This window comes from Magnolia sinica, chromosome 7 (genome assembly GCF_029962835.1).
Source record: "Magnolia sinica isolate HGM2019 chromosome 7, MsV1, whole genome shotgun sequence".
Classification (NCBI taxonomy): Eukaryota; Viridiplantae; Streptophyta; class Magnoliopsida; order Magnoliales; family Magnoliaceae; genus Magnolia; species Magnolia sinica.
In genome coordinates, this window is record NC_080579.1 from 74,626,692 (window position 1) to 74,648,635 (window position 21,944).

At 40.5% G+C, this 21,944-nt stretch overlaps 1 protein-coding gene across 5 annotated transcripts in view; it reads right to left on the reverse strand.

Annotated features, from left to right (window-relative positions):
• Window positions 1-21,944, reverse strand: part of LOC131251449 (phosphoribosylaminoimidazole carboxylase, chloroplastic-like) — a 97,627-nt gene that overhangs the window by 55,859 nt on the left and 19,824 nt on the right. For 4 of the 5 annotated variants that reach the window (XM_058252144.1, XM_058252146.1, XM_058252143.1 and 1 more), the window contains exons 8-12: window positions 11,913-11,986; window positions 11,590-11,737; window positions 11,256-11,429; window positions 802-889; window positions 591-707 (exon numbers count right to left, since the gene is read on the reverse strand). In XM_058252144.1, the coding sequence (XP_058108127.1) occupies window positions 591-707; window positions 802-889; window positions 11,256-11,429; window positions 11,590-11,737; window positions 11,913-11,986 (601 nt within the window). The remainder of the gene's footprint in view (window positions 1-590; window positions 708-801; window positions 890-11,255; window positions 11,430-11,589; window positions 11,738-11,912; window positions 11,987-21,944) is intronic. The other variant, XM_058252145.1, reaches the window with a different exon arrangement.

Here is a 21,944-nt window from a genome sequence, read left to right on the forward strand (position 1 = left end):
AAAATTTAGGTGTGACCACTTTCTTTGACTAAATAATTGCATTTTAATTTGATAGTGTATCCAAACCAAAAAATGAAGTAAAACGATACCGGAATCAGCATCTAAGTGTGCTTGCTAAGGTAATCATTTCTCCTCAACACAGATAAAGCTGTGCTTAACCCGCTGTTTAGAATTTGTTCCCCCCAACAGGCCCACCTGCACATGGGACCCATCTGCTAATCTGCATGCTGAAATGATGGGACATTGGTGGATGCAAATACCACAACAATCTCCCATTTCAAATGATCCTATACACCCCATATGCCCCTATTAAATAGGGACCATTGGTTGTATTTGTCCATTTGCGTTAGATGGAGAGGATCATCTGATAGGGATGTATTGTGGTACAGCTCATTCCATGATGGCTTATATTAACCAAAAAATGCTCCCTAGCAATTTCATTGCTTGGTTGAACGAAAGATGTTTCTTTCAAGCATCATCAAATACCTCATAGTCCAGACCTTGCTAACTAGACTAATACTCAACCAATTTCTGAATTTCTACAAAGCATAGAGTAGACGAAAACAATCAAGAGAGAATAAGAAATTGACCTGCAGGATGACCTCCTGAACTTTCTGTACTCAGCATAGAGGCCAGGCGTGCTTTCACTACGCTCATAGAAGGACCTACAATTGTGATGTGACCCATCTTTCGTTGCTTTCGCATTTCTACAGATTTGACACCAACATTATGAATAAAGAACAAGACTGAAATATAAAACATATACTAATTTAATCATGAAAGTAAATTTGACAGTCTAACCTGGTTTATCATACCAATGAACAGTGGCACCGGGAGTACTCAAAGCCCTCGCCATCAGTTGATGAGCTAAATAGAACCCCAGCTCCCCCTAAAAGTTACCAATTTGCCACAAGTTTGCTGCTCTGTTAGCTGTTTATTTACAGTTTATTTGTTGATATCCAGCATGTTCTTCTTGAAGGAAGTAGTACTCATCAATCTAAAATTAAATTAATTGATCTAAAATCCTGAATACTTATCAAATTAGCAATGAATAAGCTTTGTGATCTTACATGGTTGAATCATTGCATCACTTGAACAACATCATGGTAAAAACACAATGAGCAATTCATAAAGCATGAAGAATGCAAGCAACATTGATCAAGAAGTTACAGCAATTGGGTTTACAAAATCCCAAACAGGAATTAGCGCAACCATCTCCTTTCAAAAAAAAAAAAAAAAAAATTTAATAGCACAACCATCAGTTGTGAACATTCCTACCATAGCTTATCCAACTCAGTGTAACAATAAGGACCTATCACACCACGTGCCACAACCCTGCCCATACACACACACCCACCATGTGAACCCAATGTACCTAAATCTCCAATCCCCTACATCTTCCACTCTGATTCATGGGATCCAGTAGATTTGAAGATACATTTAACCACATGAACCAATGGAACCTAAATCGCCAACAGCCCTACATTTTCCACTCGGAGCGGTGGGATCTGGATTATGGGGAATTTACATCCAGATAGTTATTTCTACTGACCAGAAATTATGGTATCCACTCTTTTGTTGATTTTTCTGAGAAATTAATACAATTTTATTAGAAAAAGAAGAGGAAGATATTGCATCAAAGCAGAAGTACAATCAAGACCACAAAGAATCCAAAGAGATATAGAAAAAGAGGCACAATGCTTGAGAAGCAATGCCCACGATGTGACATCCAATTTAGCCTTCCTGAACACCTAATCCAGGCACCGATGACGATTGTTAAAACACCTCTCATTGCGCTCAGTCCAAAACAACCATCAAGCCAGTAAGAAGTGATAATCTCCACAACGCTCTCCCTCTAAGACCATCTCCACTACCATGCCAAGCTATGAAGAGGGACCATATTGAACGCAGCAACACCCAGAAGCATTGGAACAAATCAAAAAACCGATGCCATACCAGTCTTGCAACAATACAATGCATAAACAAATGGTCCACTGACTCCGAATCTCGAAGACACAATCAGTTATTGGGAATGACCATTTGTCTCTTCTGCAAATTGTCCATCATGAGTGCCCTACACTTCCCCACCAGTCAAGCAAACACAGCAATCCTAGCGGGTCTCTCCTTGTTGGTTAAGTTGTAATTTATAATTATACTTAGAATGTAGAGATATATTCTCTACATTCAGGTATATAGAATATAATACTGCAGATGAAGAATTTATAACAATAACATTCTTCATTTCCTTTTTAAATGACAAAATAAATTACATGCATGTGCATGCATGCATACATACATATGTATGTATGTATATTATGTGTGCTCAGTAGTACACTGACGTAGAGCGGGTCGCGGAAAATTTCATGGCCAAGATGGACCAAAAAGGCCCAATTGGAGGCGGAAGTGATCCGGACCATCAGAACCTTAAAACAGGCATACCTCGCAAACTAGAATGAGTTATTTGATGTACCATACATGATTTTGGGGTAGGAGAAGCTACCTTATCCAACCAACCCCGCTACCCGGGGTTACCCATGCCAAATTTGCAAGCTTCCATCAGGTCGACGGTCGAAAGCCCATTTTATTTCCGTTTTTACTATTTATAGTAAGTTTTAGTTTGATCATAGCTTTTGAGCCATTGAGTTTTAGGAGTTGTGTCCAACATGAAAAGTGCTTAGAAAAATTAGTATAATAACATGGTTAGGTGAAATAGGACTCTTACTATTTTTGGCCGAAAACAATGAGGTCTAGTAGAAATCATGACCATCTATAAATAGCGAGTTTACTATTTATAGTAAGTCACGATTTTAGGGAGTTTTGAGTTGTAGTTTGATTCTGAAACTTCTTCATAGGGTTCATATTGCTATTTAAGGGATTGTAAACTCATTTTTTTTAATTATAAATCAATTTATTTCAAATTTTATTAGAATTTATTTCTATTTTCTATCTCTCTTCATGGATATGAGGAATCTCTGCGAGGAGTCCAGAGAAGCTCCGGGGATTCGGAGTAATTATCCCCTGAGGAAAACGGTTCTCGACCTCATCAGGTCCATCCCTGTGTCAGTTTGGTTTCAGAGCGAGGCTTTCTCCTCGGATCTATGGCTTCTAACAACGGGTCGGGCAACAATCCCATGGACGGTGCTCCAGGGAATTATCCTTTAACAGCGGCGTCTTTCGAAGTAGCACAGCGAGAGAATCAGCAAGTCATGCAAGGGTTACAAACTGCCATCGATCGCATGACAGAGGCCCTAGAGCAACTCCGTGTCCATGGCGGTGATCCACCCCTAGCAGTTGGTAGAACTCGTAATCGCATTGATCGCAAGACAATGAATCATAGGATCATTCTTGTGGAGGGGAGATCCAGTGACGAGGAGGTCGATAACATGATCCTCTAATATCCCGAACAATGCGACGATCAAGCAAATCGAACAGATCGAGAATTCAGGATGAGGGTCAATCTTCCTAGCTTCAATGGCCAACTTCACATTGAGGATTTCCTCGATTAGCTCTCTAAAGTTGAGCGATTCTTCAACTATATGGAAATCCCTTAAGCGAAGAAGGTCAAGCTTGTGGCTGACAAGTTGAAGGGTGTAGCTTCAGCTTAGTGGGAGCAACTACAACTCGCACAGACGAGTCAGATGAAAGCATCTATCTGCACATGACAGCGGATGAAGCAGCTGCTACGCGCATGATTCCTCCCTCGCGACTACGATCAGGTATTATTTCAACAATAACAAAATTGTCAGCAAGGTAGTCGGTCAGTAAGAGATACGCAGAAGAATTTTACCGCTTGGCAGCACGTAACAATTTGGTGGAAACTGAATCGCAACAATTCGTCCGATTAACGGTGGATTGTGTATGGCGATCCAGGATCAGGTCCAAATGCAGCCCGTGTGGACGATGAATGATGTAATCAAGTTGGCTACTCGAGCAGAAGTGCAGCTTGAGCATCACAACCCATGGACCTATCCTACCACCAAGGTCCCTGCGGCAAGTCCATCCCAAGGAGCTTCACAGCCCAAAGGAAAAGAACCTGTAGGAGCAAGCACTCAACCTCCTACACCCACGAACCGAGATCAAGGAAGTGGGCAAGTGTTGAGGGTCAAATATTGCATATTATCCCTTATTTATATCTTGGTTTTATGAACATGATAATGCTTAATGTCATATTTTACTCATGTTTGTGTTACAAGGTGAATTTAAGAGCTTGGATTAAAAAGGGTGCTAAAAGTATGGATTTAATGCTCAAGAATCACCTAGGCAAGGGATGGAGCTTAGGAGACCAATATTGAAGAATTCGTATGCCAAAGATCCAAGAAAACCAAGTGAGGAATGAAGAGAATCAAAGATTTGAAGTGAAGAAAAGGAATCCTGAAATCGTCCTAAAAAAGCATATTCTGAAACTCTAGGTCATTTTGTGAAATTGCATAGAGTGAAGTCTATTTTGAAAAACTGCACAGAGTGAAGTCTATTTTAGAAAACTGCGTAAATTTGAAGCGGTTTCTAGAGTTTTCCAACTAGGTGTGAAAGTTGGAGTTTCACAACTATAAATAGGACTCCCTAGGATATTCCTCGGCATCTTCTAAGGTTTAAGGAGTAGAGCAAAAGGATGGAGAAGCCGTCGCCAAGAGTTTTTTCTTCTTCTTCCTTAGTTGTTTTCATATTTTTCTTAAGAGACTTTGGTCCAATCATGTCTATGGTTGGCTAAACCTCTTAACTAGGGCTAAGAGGTGAAGCTTGTAGCATGATGGGATGTTTATATTGCTTTGATTCATGTTTATGTTGAACGTCATGGATTCTAATTTGATATTTAAAGAATACTTTCAGTTTTTAATGGTTTATTGTGATTCAAATTACAGTAGATCTACAATAGCTTTGAGTATCTTCTTTTCCTGATTTGAGATTGTGAAATTAGTAAGTCATGTTGTTCACCATCGTCCCTTGGGCATGGTAGGGTGATGGAATCCTTCCTAATCTTCACAATTCTCCTGTTTTGAGATTATGGGATTGGTAAATCCAGTTGTTTGCCATTGTCTCCTATGCATAGTTTGTTGATGGAATCCCCTGCCAATTATCATAGTTCTCCTTCGTTGAGAATTAGGTCAATGGAAGTTCAGATTTGGTTTTATTGATATATTTTCCAATTGGATAGGATAAGACTCCAATTTTAATTGTCTTACTTCAATCAAGCAAGAGGGCTCCCTGACCACTACAAGTGGATCCTTGGAACCCTAGTTCCCACCTTTAAATTCTTAGTTTTAATTACATAATTCACAATTACTCTCTCAATCACTTCAGAATTAGTTTTACATCTTCTTCTAGTTCTACTTCTAGTTAATTTCAGAAACGCACAAGATCAGTCCCTTGGATTCGACCTCGGTCTTACCGAGATTATTACTACATCGCGACCCTACACTTGGGGTTGTGAACAGCAAGCTAAGCCCTAAAGGGGCATAACGACGGCTGCTGGTCCGAGCAAGATCCTGAACCCCTATGGTCGGCCAAGACCCAACCATTGCTATCGTTGTGGCCAACCGGGTCACCTATCAAACACTTGTTCCCAGTGACAAGTGGCGAACCTTGTCATCAATGATTGTAGTGCTAAAAACGCCGATGAAGACCCAGATGTTGAGGGACTGGAGCACGCTACAGAGGACGAAGCGGATGACGCAGATAGGGTTCCACAGGATCATGACGAGTCGCTCGTCGTGAGGCGACTATTATATGCACCAAGGAAAGAGGTACACCCACAACGACAAAACATCTTCCAAACTAAGTGTACGGTGAATCGAAAAGTCTGTGATGTGATCATTGACATTGGGAGCAGCGAGAATATCATCTCCAAGGTCATGGTGGAGAAGTTACAATTAAAAACAGAGTATCACCTCTCCCCATATACGATCGGTTAGATTAAGAAAGTCAGCGAGACGAAGGTAACTGAATAGTGCACTATATCTTTTTCAATTGGCAAACATTACAAGGACCAAGTAGTATGTGATGTAGTGGACATGAAGGCTTGTCACATCCTACTCGATCGACCATGGCAATTTGATCATGACTCCACTCATAAAGGGTAAGATAATGTGTACATTTTTGTCAAGGATGACTGAAAAATCATACTAGCCCCCATGGATGCAAAGGAGCCACCCGAAACTTCTAAAGTGGAGGACCGTTTTCTCTTAACCATACAAGACATTTTAAAGGGATCCAAAGAAACAAGACAAGCCTATACATTAATCATAAAGGGGAAGGAACTCGAGCCCATCATCATCCCTGAGAAACTAAAGCCCTTGCTGCATAAATTCAAAGAAATTTGGCCCGATGACCTTCCCGATGGATTGCATCCCATGCGAGATATTCAGCACCATATCGACCTTTGTCCCCGAGTCTAGCGGATGAGTCCGAAAGATTGCGATATTCTGCAAGGGCAAGTGGAGGAATTAATCCGTAAGGGTCTCATCCAAGAAAGCCTGAGCCCATGCGTCGTACCAACTCTATTAACTCGTAAGAAAGATAGGGTTGGCGCATGTGTGTCGACAGCCGGGCGATCAATAAGATTACCATAAAATACATATTTCCATCATAACAGTTGGACGATATGTTGGACATGCTTGAGGATGCGAAATTATTTTCTAAATTGAATTTAAGGAGTAGCTACCATCAAATTCGAATACGGCTAGGTGATGAGTGGAAGACGGCTTTTAAGACGAAAGAAGGGTTGTATAAATGGATGGTCATGCCCTTCGATCTTTCGAACGCGCCTAGCACATTCATGAGGTTGATGAACCAAGTTCCAAAGCCATTCATTGGGCGGTTCGTTGTGGGTTACGTCGAAGACATCTTGATACACAGTCAGGACGAAGTAAGTCATATGAAACACCCCAAGTAGGTCCTTCAAGTGCTTACCGAAAACAAGTTGTATCTCAATTTTAAAAAGTGCAGCTTTTTTATCGATAGCCTGTTATTTTTGGGCTTTGTTGTGACGTCCACAAGCATCCGGGTGGACGATAAAAAGGTGAGAGCCATCAGGGAATGGCCGGTTCCAACAAACATCCACGAAGTACGGAGTTTCCACAGATTTGTGACATTCTATCATCAGTTCATGAAGAATTTTAGCACCATTGTATCACTAATTACAGATTGCATGAAGAAGGGATAATTTCAATGGACTGACGAAGCCGACAGGAGCTTTATTGAAATTAAGCACAAATTGTCCACAACCCCAGTTCTATCACTTCCCAGCTTCGACAAACTGTTTGAAGTCGAATGTAATGCTTCATATGTCAGAATTGGGAGAGTTTTGTCTCAAGGCAGGCCGGTAGCCTTCTACAGTGAAAAGCTTAGTGATGCATGCAAAAAAGTGGTCAACCTATGAGCTTGAATTGTACGCAGTGATCCAAGCACTTCGACATTGGCAACATTACTTAATTCAGAACGAGTTCATTCTTTACAGACCATCAAGCTCTCAAATTCATTTATAGCTAGACTAACGTGAATTGTGTGCATGCTAGGTAAATTTCATTCTTGCAGGAATTCACATTTGTGCTAAAACATAAGTTTGGGAAGCAGAACAAAATGGTTAATGCACTTAGTCGTCGTGCAACTTTGTTAGTCACCATGAGCAATGAGGTTGTCAGGTTCAAGTGCCTCAAAGACATATGCCAACGACGACAAATTTAAGGACGCATGGATTAGATGCCAAGAAGGTCACCCCAGTGACCTACATATGCAAGACAGTTTCCTTTTCAAAGGGAATCAAGTTTGCATCTCCAAAAGCTCGCTGAGGGGGCAGATTATCCAAGAGCTACATGAAGGTGGCCTTAATGGACACCTTGGGGGGGACAAGACGGGAGCTCTTGTTGAGGAACGGTACTACTGGTCGCAGTTAGTACGTGAAGTGGGTAGAGCAGTGTAGCACTGTCATGTTTGCCAAACTTTAAAGGGGTAATCTTAGAATATGGGTCTCTGCACCCCGTTACCTGTACCTGACGGCCCTTGGGAGGACTTATCTATGGACTTCGTGCTAGGTCTCCCACGAAAACAATGTGGCATGGATTCGGTGTTCGTGGTGGTAGATCATTTCTCGAAGATGGCACACTTTATCCCATGCAAGAAGACCATCGATACAACACACGTGGCGAATCTATTCTTCAAAGGTCGTGCGGCTACACGGGATTCCCAAGATCATTACTTTTGACCGTGATACGAAGTTCATTAGCCACTTCTTGCGAACTTTGTGAGATCAGTTCGATATACGACTTCAGTTCAGCAGTGCCTACCAGCCACAGACCGATGGGTAAACTGAAGTTGTTAATCGCACGTTGGGAAACCTCCTTCGATGTATTTCAGGTAAAAAATCGAAGCAGTGGGACTTACGGAGTTTGCATTCAACAACATGGGAAATCGCTCGACAAGGAAGTCCCATTCTAGATTGTTTACGGTCGCGTGTCTCGCCGCACAATTGACTTGGTCCCTTTGCCCAATCTCCCAGGCATGAGCGTTGCAGCAGAGCATATGGCAGACAGAATCATGAGCATTCATGCAAAGGTGCATGCCAAGTTGTGTGCCTCGAACGACAAGTACAAGGAGCAAGCCGACAAGCATTAGCGACAAAAGGTGTTCGAGGTGGGCGACCAAGTTATGGTCGATCTACGCAGGGAGAGATTTCCAATCGGGACTTACAACAAGTTGAAGAACAAGACGATTAGGTAAGTACCGATTCTCTGAAAGATCAATGACAACGCTTACGTTGTTGATCTTCCGGATAACCAAGAGATCTCGCGTACTTTCAACGTCGTAGACCTGACCAAGTATCATGAATCGAAGCGAGATGAGAACTCGAGGACGAGTTCTTTTAAAGTGGAGGGGAGTAATTTAGAGTGGGCCACGGACAATTTCATGGCCAAGACGGACCAAAGAAGGCCCGATCAGAGGTGAAAGTGATTCAGACCGTCAGAACCTTAAAACAGGCATATCTCGCAAACCGGAATGAGTTATTCAACATACCATATATGATTTTGGGGTAGGAGAAGCTACCTTAGCCAGCCAACCCCGCAACGCCGAGTTGTCCATGCCGAATTTGCGAGATTCCATCAGATCGATGGTCGAAAGTCCATTTTATTTCCGTTTTTACTATTTATAGTGATTTTTAGTTCGATCATAACTTTTGATCCATTGAGTTTTAGGAGTTATGTCCAACATGAAGAGTGCTTAGAAAAATTAAGAGAATAACAAGGCTAAGCGAAATAGGACACGATTTTAGGGAGTTTGAGTAGTAGTTTGATCCTGAAACTTCTTCCTAGGGTTCATATCACTTTTTAAGGGATTGTAAACTCATTTTTTATTATAAATCAATTTATTTCAGATTTTATTAGAATTTATTACTTTTTTTATCTCTCCTCGTGGATTCGAGGAATCTCTGAGGGGTGTCCAGAGAAGCTCTGTGGATTCGGAGTAATTATCCCCTGAGGAAGACAGTGCTCAACCTCATCACGTCCATCCCTATGTCATACATTGGAGCCACCCACATGATCCTTGATAAGGGCATCACGTCAAGTACGCCTTAGCGTACGTATCAAAGGAGGCGGGCCCCACTGATTTCCCTGTGGCTAAGCAAGTACCCGTGATCATGTTGAAGACCCCATGTGCATATGCGAGCATCTAGAAGACCGTACACTGGGAAGATGCACATGGGCTGCTTTCTAGAGTGATCCAGACCGTGAATGGAGGGATGTGACAATCGGGTCGTTGGATCACATGATCAAGCCATTAATCGTGGATTATCTACACTAGTTTTTCCTAGACTTTATCATCTTATAAGACTTAGTTTTGTTTATGTTATGTTTGGACACCATTAAGAGTACTCTTAGTTAATTTTATTTAGATTAGGGGTGTTTTCATTAAAAGTCACAAAAACGGGGTAGTTATTGTAATTTTGAGAACTCCTTGAAGCTATTGAAGAGGGTGAGCGTGTGACCCTCTCCCTCATTAGATTTTTGTCGGAAAAAAAAAAAAAACAAAGAAGCTTTGCTCCTTTTCTTCTTCTTCTTTCATCTTCATGAGATTTGAAGAAACTTCCATGTGATTTGGAAGGGAGATTGTTGTGAGGCTAATCTTCATCAACGGAAGTGCGATGTCTCCATATATCCCTACACCATCATCTCTTTTCTCTCTATCAAGGTATTTTCTTCAAGTTCTTCGATTCTTCCCTTCTAAAGTCCTCATCTTCTCCTAAAACCATCTTCCCTTATCTCTCTATCATCCAAACCCTTACCGAGTTAAGCCCATCCATCCCACACCACGTGTGACCGTACGGCCACACGTGTGAACCCTTCGGGTTGGCCGTACAGCCACACCTTGTCCTATTTGGGTTTCTCATCACCCTTAGATCAAACCCTTCTTCTTCCATTCCCAAAAACCTAACCCTAAACCTAAAATCCATAATTTTTCCTACTTTCCCTAATTACCCAAACCCTAACTTTTCCCATTCCTCAATTCACCCAAAATCATTCCACCCCTCCTATCCAAAACCCTAATCCCCTCATCCTAACCTATAAACCCTTTGATTCCTTCACCCACTTTGAGTCCATATACCCTAATTCCCAGATTTCCCCAATTCCCACAACCCTAATTTTACCTTAGGTTGTGTTAGGTCTTCTACTTTAAAATAGACTATACCTTATGCTAATTGGATGACCCTACATCCATTAGATCATAGTTTCCGTTGATTTAATGATCTTGTGTGACGATGTTGGTAACTTAGGCTAAGATTATGCATGATATTCTTTTGATTTTCATGGTATCTATGATGATTATGGCAGGGTTTGTGTTTTTTATTAATTATCTTAATTTTGCTACTTGATCTCACATCATATGTGGTTCATGCATATGTCATACATCAATCCTACCCCTAGTGCACCACGTTCCAGAAGAAGTAGCTTACCATAGGCCCATTCCAATACCACGTAGGGGAACCCACGATTTAGGTAACCTTCTGTGAGACAAGCATTTCTTAACTATGCATATTGCTAAGATAAGCACATTGGCTGGGAATGCATTTCCAATTCAAGTCATTTTTTCATATGCTTTGGTTGCTTAACTATACATATTGTAGACCAGTCTCTTCTTCTTCTTCTTTCCTTTCTTTCTTTCTTATTGGCTAAAAGAATGATTTAGAATGACAAACACATGGTCTTTGATTTTAAAATAATAATAAAAATGAAAATAAAAATTAAACCTAAGTAAAAGAAGGTTACCTCCTCTTCACCCAGTAAATTGTACATAATTGCCGCAGGAGTTTTCATCGATGGATCACCAAGTGGAAGACCGGTAACGGCTCGCAAGTGCTGCTCGAATTGTGAGGTATAGCAGGACTCAATGGTGTGATGCCCACTATTGTGAGGTCTGGGTGCCACTTCGTTTAGCAAAATCTGTGGAAAAACGAACAGGCAACAATTTACTTGATAAATCATATAAGAATAAAGCATCAGCAAGCATGAATAACGTCTTAATTACCATCGAAGACCAAGAAACATCACAATATGAAAATCCATGAATCATACATGAAGATGGAAGGAAAAGCAGCCCAACCTGACCATCCCCCGTTAAAAATAGTTCAACTGCAAAGACACCAGCACCTTCTAAAGATCTAACAGCTTTTTCTGCAACATCAATGGCAAGCTTCCTTGTTTTTCCAGGCACATTAGCAGGTGCTTCAACTATATGACAAATGTTATCCCTGCAGAAGTCCAATAACCAACACAGACAATGTTAGATTCCAAACTCATAGAAATGTCGAAAAGAAGCAGTAAACACCTGTTGCTTTTTATATTCTTAACAACGATGCAATGTGATCCAAAATGGAAAACATGACTACATTAAGACAAGTTAGAGAACTGAATTCAGCATCTTACTTGTGAATAGTCTCAACCACAGGATAGCATGACGTCGACCCGTCTCTTCCCCTAGCCACAATGACCGCCAGCTCCTGAATCAGATAAGAAAGGAGAATGCATGATGCCTTCAGGTAATTATTGGCTTCTAATTGTATAGTCCAAACTCGTTGACTGTAATCAATTCATTGATCAAAATCAACCTATGTAATAGACTATTACATAGCACATGATTGTAGTAAACCTATGTAATAGTCTATTACATTGTGCCTGTGGGCGTTTTATGCTCTCATTGCCAGTCCCCAGCCCGGATAAAGATGCGTCAGGTTGGCAGCTGGGGTCAAATTTGTGCCATAACTTTCATTGTGAATCCAAAGAGCCAACCCCAATAAATTAGGATAAGGCTTAGATGATGATGATGATGAATTCATAGTCCAAACCAGAAGTTCCCATTATCTAAGAACTTCACATAAACAAAAATGTTCATGAAGACATTTCATGAAGGAGACAACTTCAAACTTAACTTTCACAGAAATTGCTGAAGCAAACTAACATGACTTACACCAGTGAGCAGAAAAACTATGATTTAAGCAAGAAAGGAAAGAAGATAGCTAGTTCATACACCACTACAAATTAATTAGGATGGCCCAAGAAACACACAACTGAGATAACTGGAACTATGATATGACAAATCATTAACTCGACTTCAGAAGCCTGCTTAAATTCTAATACATTGCATTGATGGGGATTTTAGGGTTGATTGTTCACCTTTGCTCTTCTATCTCCCATTAAAGAACTTCATTTCCCCATATCAGAGGTCATCACTAATGGTCTTCTCCGGTAATGCTCTTCAACCTCCACAGAGAGAAGATTCATATAAGCCTTTAAAACTGTAGGTTCCCTTTTAATCTTCTTCTTCAAGACTTCCTTTCTTTCATTCTCTAGCCTGTGCATCCCACTCTTCCTTTAGTCCAATTTTCCTTTATTGTTCTCTCTATATCCCTCTACTCTTCCTTCATCTTTTGACCCTTTCCTCCAGACTCTGGACTGTGCACTGTTCAGTCTCTATTTCCCTTTCTCTTCTCTCCAATGGGAGTGGGATTTTGCTAGCAGTGACCTCCACTGTTCGTGTTAGAAAACAAATCATTATCAAATGCATTCATAGAACCACCCTTTAAAAAAAAAATCACTCAACTTCAAACCCAGCACCTAAACTCAAGTGCATGTATCTTAGAAAACCCTTTGCCAGAAGCCCATTTGGTTTATATGATTCCTCTCCATCACTCCTCTCTCTATTGCTCCTCCCTCTTCCAAAGGAAAACATAAAACTCTACAAGCATAAATAATACCTATGTGCTATGCTGAGAGAAAATTAGCAAGAAGCTACTGTATAACAGAAGTTTGCTGCAACTTCCATTTTTGAAGCCACTAAATAGCCATACAGCAACAGTGGAAACTACTGCATGAGTACATTGATTAGTTCCATGGTATCATTGCACTCAGAGCATCAAAGATTATTAAGCAGTTTTCCGAAGTACACTCCAGGAAAAGAAAAAGAAATATATATATATATATATATATATATATATATATATATATATATATATATATATATTGATCATAATGTAATGTTTCAACATATCAAGTAACATGAGGTTGCATGTCTGTGTGTGTAATCACTGCTACAAATAACATGCTAGTATACTGACTTTTAAATAAGCAAAATATTAAGCAATATAAGTTCTGTCCTATTAAAAAATACTAGGAAATACAACCATATACAATACTAAGATATGACTCGACGGAATATAATGGGCATAATATATACAATATATAGTCCGTATAGTACAACACAATAAGATCCCATATTGTCTATCATCATTATTAATATAAAAGGTCGATTGCAACAAAGGGAAGTACAGCAAAATATATAAAGCAAGTAGCACTCCCCTCCATGGATTCTAGGTGCCACTCCTGCATGAGGAATTAAAGATAATTCTGCAAGTCTTACCTCATAGATATTGTTTCATATTCCATCAACTGAGCTGGTGGACTATTACATGCAATAGGTTGCTACGAAGCACCAAAGTAGATGCAACAAGTCGCATCATTTCCATTTTTATGCCAATGAGTAGGTATCAGGTCATTCAAGCATTAAAATGGCTCAAACTTGTCAAATGAAGCTAAATAAAATACACGATAGTCTGTGTAACTTCAGTATGAATAAATTACTCGTCTCAAAATGTCATGCACAAGAATGATGTAGACACTACTTGCTTGATGATGTGATACGGCAACCTATACTGACAAGAAATGGGCAGAGTGTGTATTTAGAAGGAAAAGAAGCTGCTCCTAAGTATCACTTGGTTAGATTGGGAGCAATGCTTTCAATATTGATGATATCGGCTGATATATCATATGATATATTGTGTATCCCACCTGTGCGATACGAAATGGACATGTTGTGTTGATATATCCCACCTGTTCAATCCGATGAGCATTTTCGATTTTCAATCTTCTTTTTTCTTTATAAATCATGTTAAATCAGTGTCAAATGGTTACAAATCATTGATTTTTCGTATTTTGCAAGAATAATCATGGATTTAGAGCTTTTATTTCAAGAGTTTGGGGAGATGGCCTGAGTCGCTGATGCAGGACATGAAATTCAAGTATGATGTGCAAGATTTTCAGGCTTTAGATCACACTAGTTCAGAAACAATTACACAAAATTCCACATCCCACACAAAAGTTCAAACACTCAATCAAGGGGAATCTTATGCGGATCCAGGCCTACACATGCTAGGGCCAGATCAATCAAAATTATATACCGAACAAGAATCAAAGGAGGGTAAATTCATCCACACATACACAGAAATAATTCCTCAATCCAATGGGTTCACAGATTTCAATTCGAGGAACCCTAAGGTTGAAGAAATGGCATAAAATTGAGGATTTGAGTAATTTAGGGTTAGGGTTAGGGATTTGGGGTGAAAGAGGAGTGAAAGAGAGGAGAGAGACGAACCAGAAAAGTACTGCACGGGTGAACAGCAGCAATGGCCCAGACGCACGTGCATGTGATCCCGGCCACACGTGTGTGGGGCCCATTATTCAGAAAAAGGTCACATTGGCCCTGATCGGTCAGGGATGGACTCCAACACCCCCAAATCTCAGCTCGATCCAATGCATTGCTTGTGCGTGGTGCTCCGCTGAAGCTCCAACCCTCCTACAGGGCCAGATTCTGAAAATCTGCTGTAGATGGAGAAACACCTGCAAATATTAATGGATTTGCAGATGGAATGCTTGTAGGAGAAGAGAAATATGGATGGAAGAAGGTGGGGGCGAATCGGGATCTTCACACCACAGTAGTCGGCCCTTCGAGAAAGGGAGGGTTTCACACCCAATTGAATCTCCACAACTCGGAAATTTAGAGGAGCGGAAAAATGCAGCAATTTTATTAATCTTCATTGAGGAAAAAAAAAAAAAAAAGACTACAAGGGGTGCTATTTGTAATAAAACCCTATACTTCAAAACTCGCGCCGTGTGCGCAACCTATTACTTGGAGACGAAGTAACCAAAAATAGTAACTAATCAAAGCAATTTAAGTCGTCCATGATATTCCTAATAATAATAATAAGCAAGTACTAGATCAATTAGAATAGTGGGCCATGATCATGAGAACCCATGGTGGGATTCACATGACTATCGGGTCCACTCCAACAAACCAAAACGCAGTCCTCTAACTAGGAGGCCCTCCCTAGACATCGTCATCGATCCAGATCGATGGCGGGGCCCTCCTCCTCCTTGCGTACCTGCGTAGGAGGCGTGCGTGTTGGCGTGATGTCCCCATCAACTCTCCCCGGCTGCGAAGATTTCCCCACTGGCAAAACAAAACTCCTAAACCGCTCCAAGATGTCAGGATCAAGTTTTTGAAGCTCCTCCTCGGTGAGCCACATACTGTCTAAAGCTGGGCATAATTGTCACTTAACCAGGTACTTCTGAAATCTGCCGTCCAACGTGAATACTATCTGATGGTCCAGAATATCCTATATCTCCTCTCTGGGTGTGGGAAGTGTAGGTATAGGAGGTAGAGGCTACGAAAATAAGTCGGGGAGGGTAAGTATGGGAGGTAGATGCTAAGACAATGGGTCGGAAAGGGTAGGTATGAGAGGTAGAGGCTGGGAAGATGTGTCGAGGGTCGAGAAAGGGTCATGGATCAAGGGAAAAATTTGGAGAATCAGGATGGTTAGGCGAAAGGCTGGACAATGCATCAATGGCCCCCTGAAATGCAACTAAATCCTCCACATTGAATGTGGAACTAATTCTCATGGAGGATGGAAGATCTACCACATACGCATTGAAATCGTTTCGTTTTATAATTTTGAATGGTCCAGCACTACGCGTGTGTAATTTACGAATAGCTCCCTGAGAGTACCGCTCTGGCCTGATGCAGACCATTATAGAGTCCTTAATATTGAATTCCTTGAAACGTTTATGTTGGTCTTCAGAAAGAGTGTAATGTTCATTACTAATCATGATCTTCTGCCTGATTTCTTAATGTCATGAATGAATGTGATGCGCAAAAGACTCTGCAAACTCTGAGGGCCTATGGAACAGTGACATAAGGACAATATCAATAGGTTTCCTAGGTTTATAACCAGTAACGACTTCAAAGGGACTTAAACCTGTGGACCTATCGACAGAACTATTAAACGCAAACTCGGCTATAGGTAGTACAGTATCTCACGTCCTAGTGTGTTGTATATCCCTCATAGGGGGAAACTCATCCGGTAGATCATCAGGAAAGATATCACGAAACTCATCCATTACCGGAATGGCCTCAATAAGTAACTCTACACTAGCCTCTGGTGCACTCTCTCTAGCCACAAGGCCGTACATGTCATACCACTCAAAAAGGTGGTCCATGTCTGCTTACCAATCTTGAAAAGCTTTAAGGTCCAAGTGGCCATCAAACGTGGGGCATATACTCTAACTCCTTTAAGAAATTGCGCATCGGGGTCATAGTCATCTTAATGTCCCTCACAGGGTGGGTGCACGGGTGTGCGCCCATAACCGATTCCTTGGCCACCTCCATTCCTTAGTCTATCCTCCTAACCACCTGCCTGAGATTGGGCATCTTCCTCAATGGTGGGGTTTGCCCTAGCGAAGGTCTTTAGTTAGGTAATGCGCACATCAAGCTGCTCAAAACGTTGGTCCATACGTTGTTCCAAGCGCCTACCCAAAGACTCAAAATATTGGGTCAGCTTGTTCATTGACTCATGCAATTGCTCCATACTTAGTGTAGGGTGCAAGCCAAAACCATGACCTGTACGTGTAAGCATACAACTACTAACTCAATCTAAGGACCTTCTACTGCAACTATATGCGCCTAGATAGGACTATATGCTCCTATAGGACTATATGGAGAAAATGACACAATACTATTCAATTTCCATCAACCTATTTGCCCAAAAAATCTGTCAACAGAAAATCCAGCAAAGAGATGCGGATTTTCTGATAGCAGAAAATTCAGCAGGCTATATCAGAAATTATGGACCTCTAAACAGCTCTATATGATGATACTTGATGCATAATGGACATAAATAAACTAAACCCTAAACATGCAATGCATTCTTCTACAAGAACCCTAAGCTCCGATACTAAATTTGATGCAGGACATGAAATTCAAGTATGATGTGCAAGATTTTCAAGCTTTAGATCACACTAGTTCAGAAACAATCACGCAAAATTCCACATCTCACACAAAAGTTCAAACACTCGATCAAGGAGAATCTTATGCAGATCCAAGCTTACACATGCTAGGGACGGATCAATCAAAATTATAGACCAAACAAGAATCAAAGGAGGGTAAATTCATCCACACATGCACGGAAATAATTCCTCAATCCAAGGGATTCACAGATTTTAATCCGGGGAACCCTAAGGTTGAAGAAAGGGCATAAAATTGAGAATTTGAGTAATTTAGGGTTAGGGTTAGGGATTTAGGGTGAAAGAGAGGAGAGAGACGAACTAGAAAAGTACCGCACACGTGAACAGCAGCAATGGCCCGAACGCATGTGCGTGTGATCCCGGCCGCACATGTGTAGGGCCCACTATTTAGAAAAAGTCCACTTTGGCCCTAGTCGGCCAAGGATGGACTCCAAAACCCCCAAATTTCAGCTCAATCGGATGTACGGTTTGTGCGTGGTGCTTCGCCAAAGTTTCAGCACTCCTGCAGGGTCAGATTCTGGAAATCTGCTGTAGATAGAGAAATGCCTACAAATATTGATAGATTTGCAGATAGAATGCTTGTATAAGAAGACAAATATGGATGGAAGAAGGTGGGGGCGAATTGAGATAGGTGTGGCTTCGCACCACGGTAGTCAGCCCTTTGAGGAAGGGAGGGTTTCGTATCCAATTGAATCTCCACAACTCAGAAATTTAGAGGAGTCAAAAAATGCAGCAATTTCATTAATCTTCATTGAGAAAAAAAAGACTACAAGAGGTGCCTATTTATAATAAAACCCTATACCCCAAAACTCGCGCCATGTGCGTAACCTATTACTTGGAGACGAAGTAACCAAAAATAACAACTAATCAAAGCAATATAAACTGTCCATGATATTCCTAATAACAATTATAAGCAGAACCCAAAGTACGAGATCAGTTAGAATAATAGGCTACGATCATAAGAACCCATGGTGGGATTCACATGACTATCGGGTCCACTCCAATGAAGGAGGCCCTCCCTGGACGTCATCATCGATCCAGATAGATGGTGGGGCCCTCCTTGCATACGTGCGTAGGGGGGCATGCGTGTGCGCGTGATGTACCCATCAGTTGCGGAAAATTAGGAAAATTTTAAAAATTCCAATTTCTCGCAAATTGGTGCAATCTTTGTGTCCAAACACAAAATCAAACATGTAACCTGACCTAATATTTCTTAGTACTTTGGGTATTTAATAAAAAAAGAAAAACTATTTTTTATTAAAATTGTTTAAAAAAATATTTTCTTTCAAAATTCCACTTTGATCAACGATTAATTGGCCCCCAATTCAGAGAATTCAGGAGTAGTTGATGAAATCATCATTACATACACTCTAATTTTGGAATTTGGAGGAAGATGGGCTGATTTGCAGAAAATTTGCGAAATTTTGAAACTTTCACAAATCGAAGAAGATGAGTACCAGAATTATGTTAAAGTGTATCTTCACTAGTATCATTCTACTATGACCTGTGTATAGAATTTTCGATTTGTGGAGTAGCAATACTATACCCAGCCCCATCAAGATGGAGAAAATGATTTTGAGCCACCGCGCAGCTCTACATGGGTTTGAGCAACAATATACATTATTCATAGGTATATTTCTAGTTTTCTACTTCTTTTGCTTTTGAATATATTGCTTCTGTTTCCCTACATGTCTTCTAACATTTATAAACCTATTGTGCACACTTATTTTTTGTGAAGTTTTGATTTCTAAGTGTATATTGATGTCTTTTTGTTTTAACAATCGCTGAAGTTTCGTTGAACATTTCGATCAATTTCGCAATGTTTGCCTTTTCCTAACAACAATGATACGTTACACGATACAACTTTTAAATCCCATGCAATACACTACGCGATAACAATACGGAATACACTGGTTGGAAGGTGTGTAAAAAGCCTGAACAATGGATGATTAACATTGGAGAATTTTAGAGGAGAATTGGGTGCTTCCGGCTAAATGGTGATGGTGGCAGTTTGGCAATGATCATGATGCTCTATGGAGGAGAATTATAGCAGACAAATATTGCAAGAAATAGGGGGTGGGTCCCTGGAGGTCTGATCAGAGGAAAAGGAATGCATATTTGGAAGGCCATTCCAATTTTGGGGATTCATCCAAAACCATTGGGAAAGCTAGAAGCTTCAAGATTCCTAGCAGGAAATGGGGACAGAATTCTCTTTTGAAATGGCATATGGGTGGAAAATGCCAAATTTGCACAAGAATTCCTTGACTTTACATGATCTCCATGAGGCGGATTAGAGCCTTCGAATTACGTGAATTAATTGGTGGAAAGATAGTTAACGGCCCACTAATTCAGAGGAACTTGGGGGACCATGAGATCACCATCGTCGAGAGCTTTTTGCAACACTCAATGAGGTGTGTTAGAATGGTCACACGTGTGACGTGATCACACGTGTGGACACAGGTGACATGTCCACACGTGGACATAGGTCGCGCGTGTGATCATCCTATTGGGGTTCAATCCTTGTGCATTTGGGTTGAGTGGGTCTTTAATAGTCTCTTTATGTTTTTTTGCACAAGGGTATTCTTGTAAATTCATCTCCAAAGTGAAAGCCCTAGTAATAAAACAACAAAGGGTGGGCGTGTGGAGCTTCTTATGCTCTCTCTCTCTCTCTCTCTCTCTCTCTCTCTCTCTCTCTCTCTCTCTCTCTCTTCTTCCATTCTTTCTTTCTTTTAGATCAACATGGTATCAGAGACACGTTGATCCGTTTTTTGCTTCTAGCTCTCTCTTCTTTATCTTACTTCCTTTTTATTTATTTTCTTTTCATTCTCTAGTGGTAAACCCTAATGTGTTTGGGACTGATCTAACCTAATCTCTTCCATTGTTGTACCCCCACATGATGGGTGGTGAAATCGTGTTTATTGAAGGTGTAAGGCCCGCTTTTGCATTATACCCGTGTGATGGGACAAAGTGGGCCATTTTTCATCCAGTGTGCAATCTACATTCAATTTTTCGAAGCATGAAAACAGATTTAAAGGCTGAAAATTCAGAAGTTCATGAAGTGCCTCCTTTATTGTGTTGATTGAGACAAGTTGAAGCTCGGAATCAGGTATTGACTTAGTACGTCAGTTTGTTGGAGTAATTGTGTTCAAGAAAAATTATTGTTATTATTCAGATGGATTCCAAAAATGATCTCGAGAGCAGTATTTTATCATCATCGAATTTGGTGCCTCTCCAAATAATATCAATGAAATTGAATGGCAGACTGAGTGGAGATACCTCGTTTCAACACTTGAGGTCTTGGTATCGATCCCTAGTGGGGGTGGCTAACATGGAGCGTGTGTACTGACATGGGTGTGTACTAACAAGCTAACTCAAAAAAAAAGGAAAAAAAAAAATGAAATTGAATGGCACGAACTATCTATAGTGGGCCACATTTGTAGAAGTTTTTTTGACTCGAAAGATATAAGTAAAATATCTAAAACTCACCGTAGTGTATCTGGTGAGGGCACTGTATGTCCTACATCAGATCTTTCCTTGTCATCAATTTTGTACATTCCAAAGTTCTCATTGAGCCTATTATCTATAAGTAAACTAACCAAATCCCTGAATTGCTCTATCAAATTTTTTTTCCCTCTTATTGTAAGTTTCAAGATCTAAAGACGGGGAGGATGTTGGTGGAGGGCGTGAATTTAATAGACTATACTATCTTAAGAGTGAAATGACTGAAGCTAGAGCTACATTGCAAGCTAACATCTCTCCACATCAATAGCATTCCAGGCTTGGGCACCCATCCTTAGCTTCTCTTCTTTTTTTTTAACACACACGCACACTCACGCTGTAGTGGGATTTCACCACCTATGGGTACTCGAACCCTTGACCAGGTGTTGAAACTCCTAAGAGTCTACCACCGGAGCAAGAGTAAGGACCCATCTTTAGCTAATTGAAAGAGTCTTGTCCCGTCTTTGTCATAAGTATCTAAGTTAGTATGTGAAGCTTGTAAGTTACGCAAGCATCACAAAGTGTCTTTCTTTCTCGTGAAGATAAAGTTAGTGATAAACCATTTTATTTGGTACATTTAGATGTTTGGGTACCCATTCATATTTCTAGTTTCTCTAACATTAAATATTTTGTCATTTTTGTGGATGATTGCTCTAGCATGACATGGTTATATTTGATGAAAGATGATTTTGAGGTATTTATGTGTTTTAAAGAAATTTCATTCTCAAATCCAAACTCAAATTGATTTTAAAGTGTGTTCCAAGATCAAATGATGCCAAGGAGTACAAATCAAATCTTTTTAACTCCTATCTCTTATCTCATGGCATC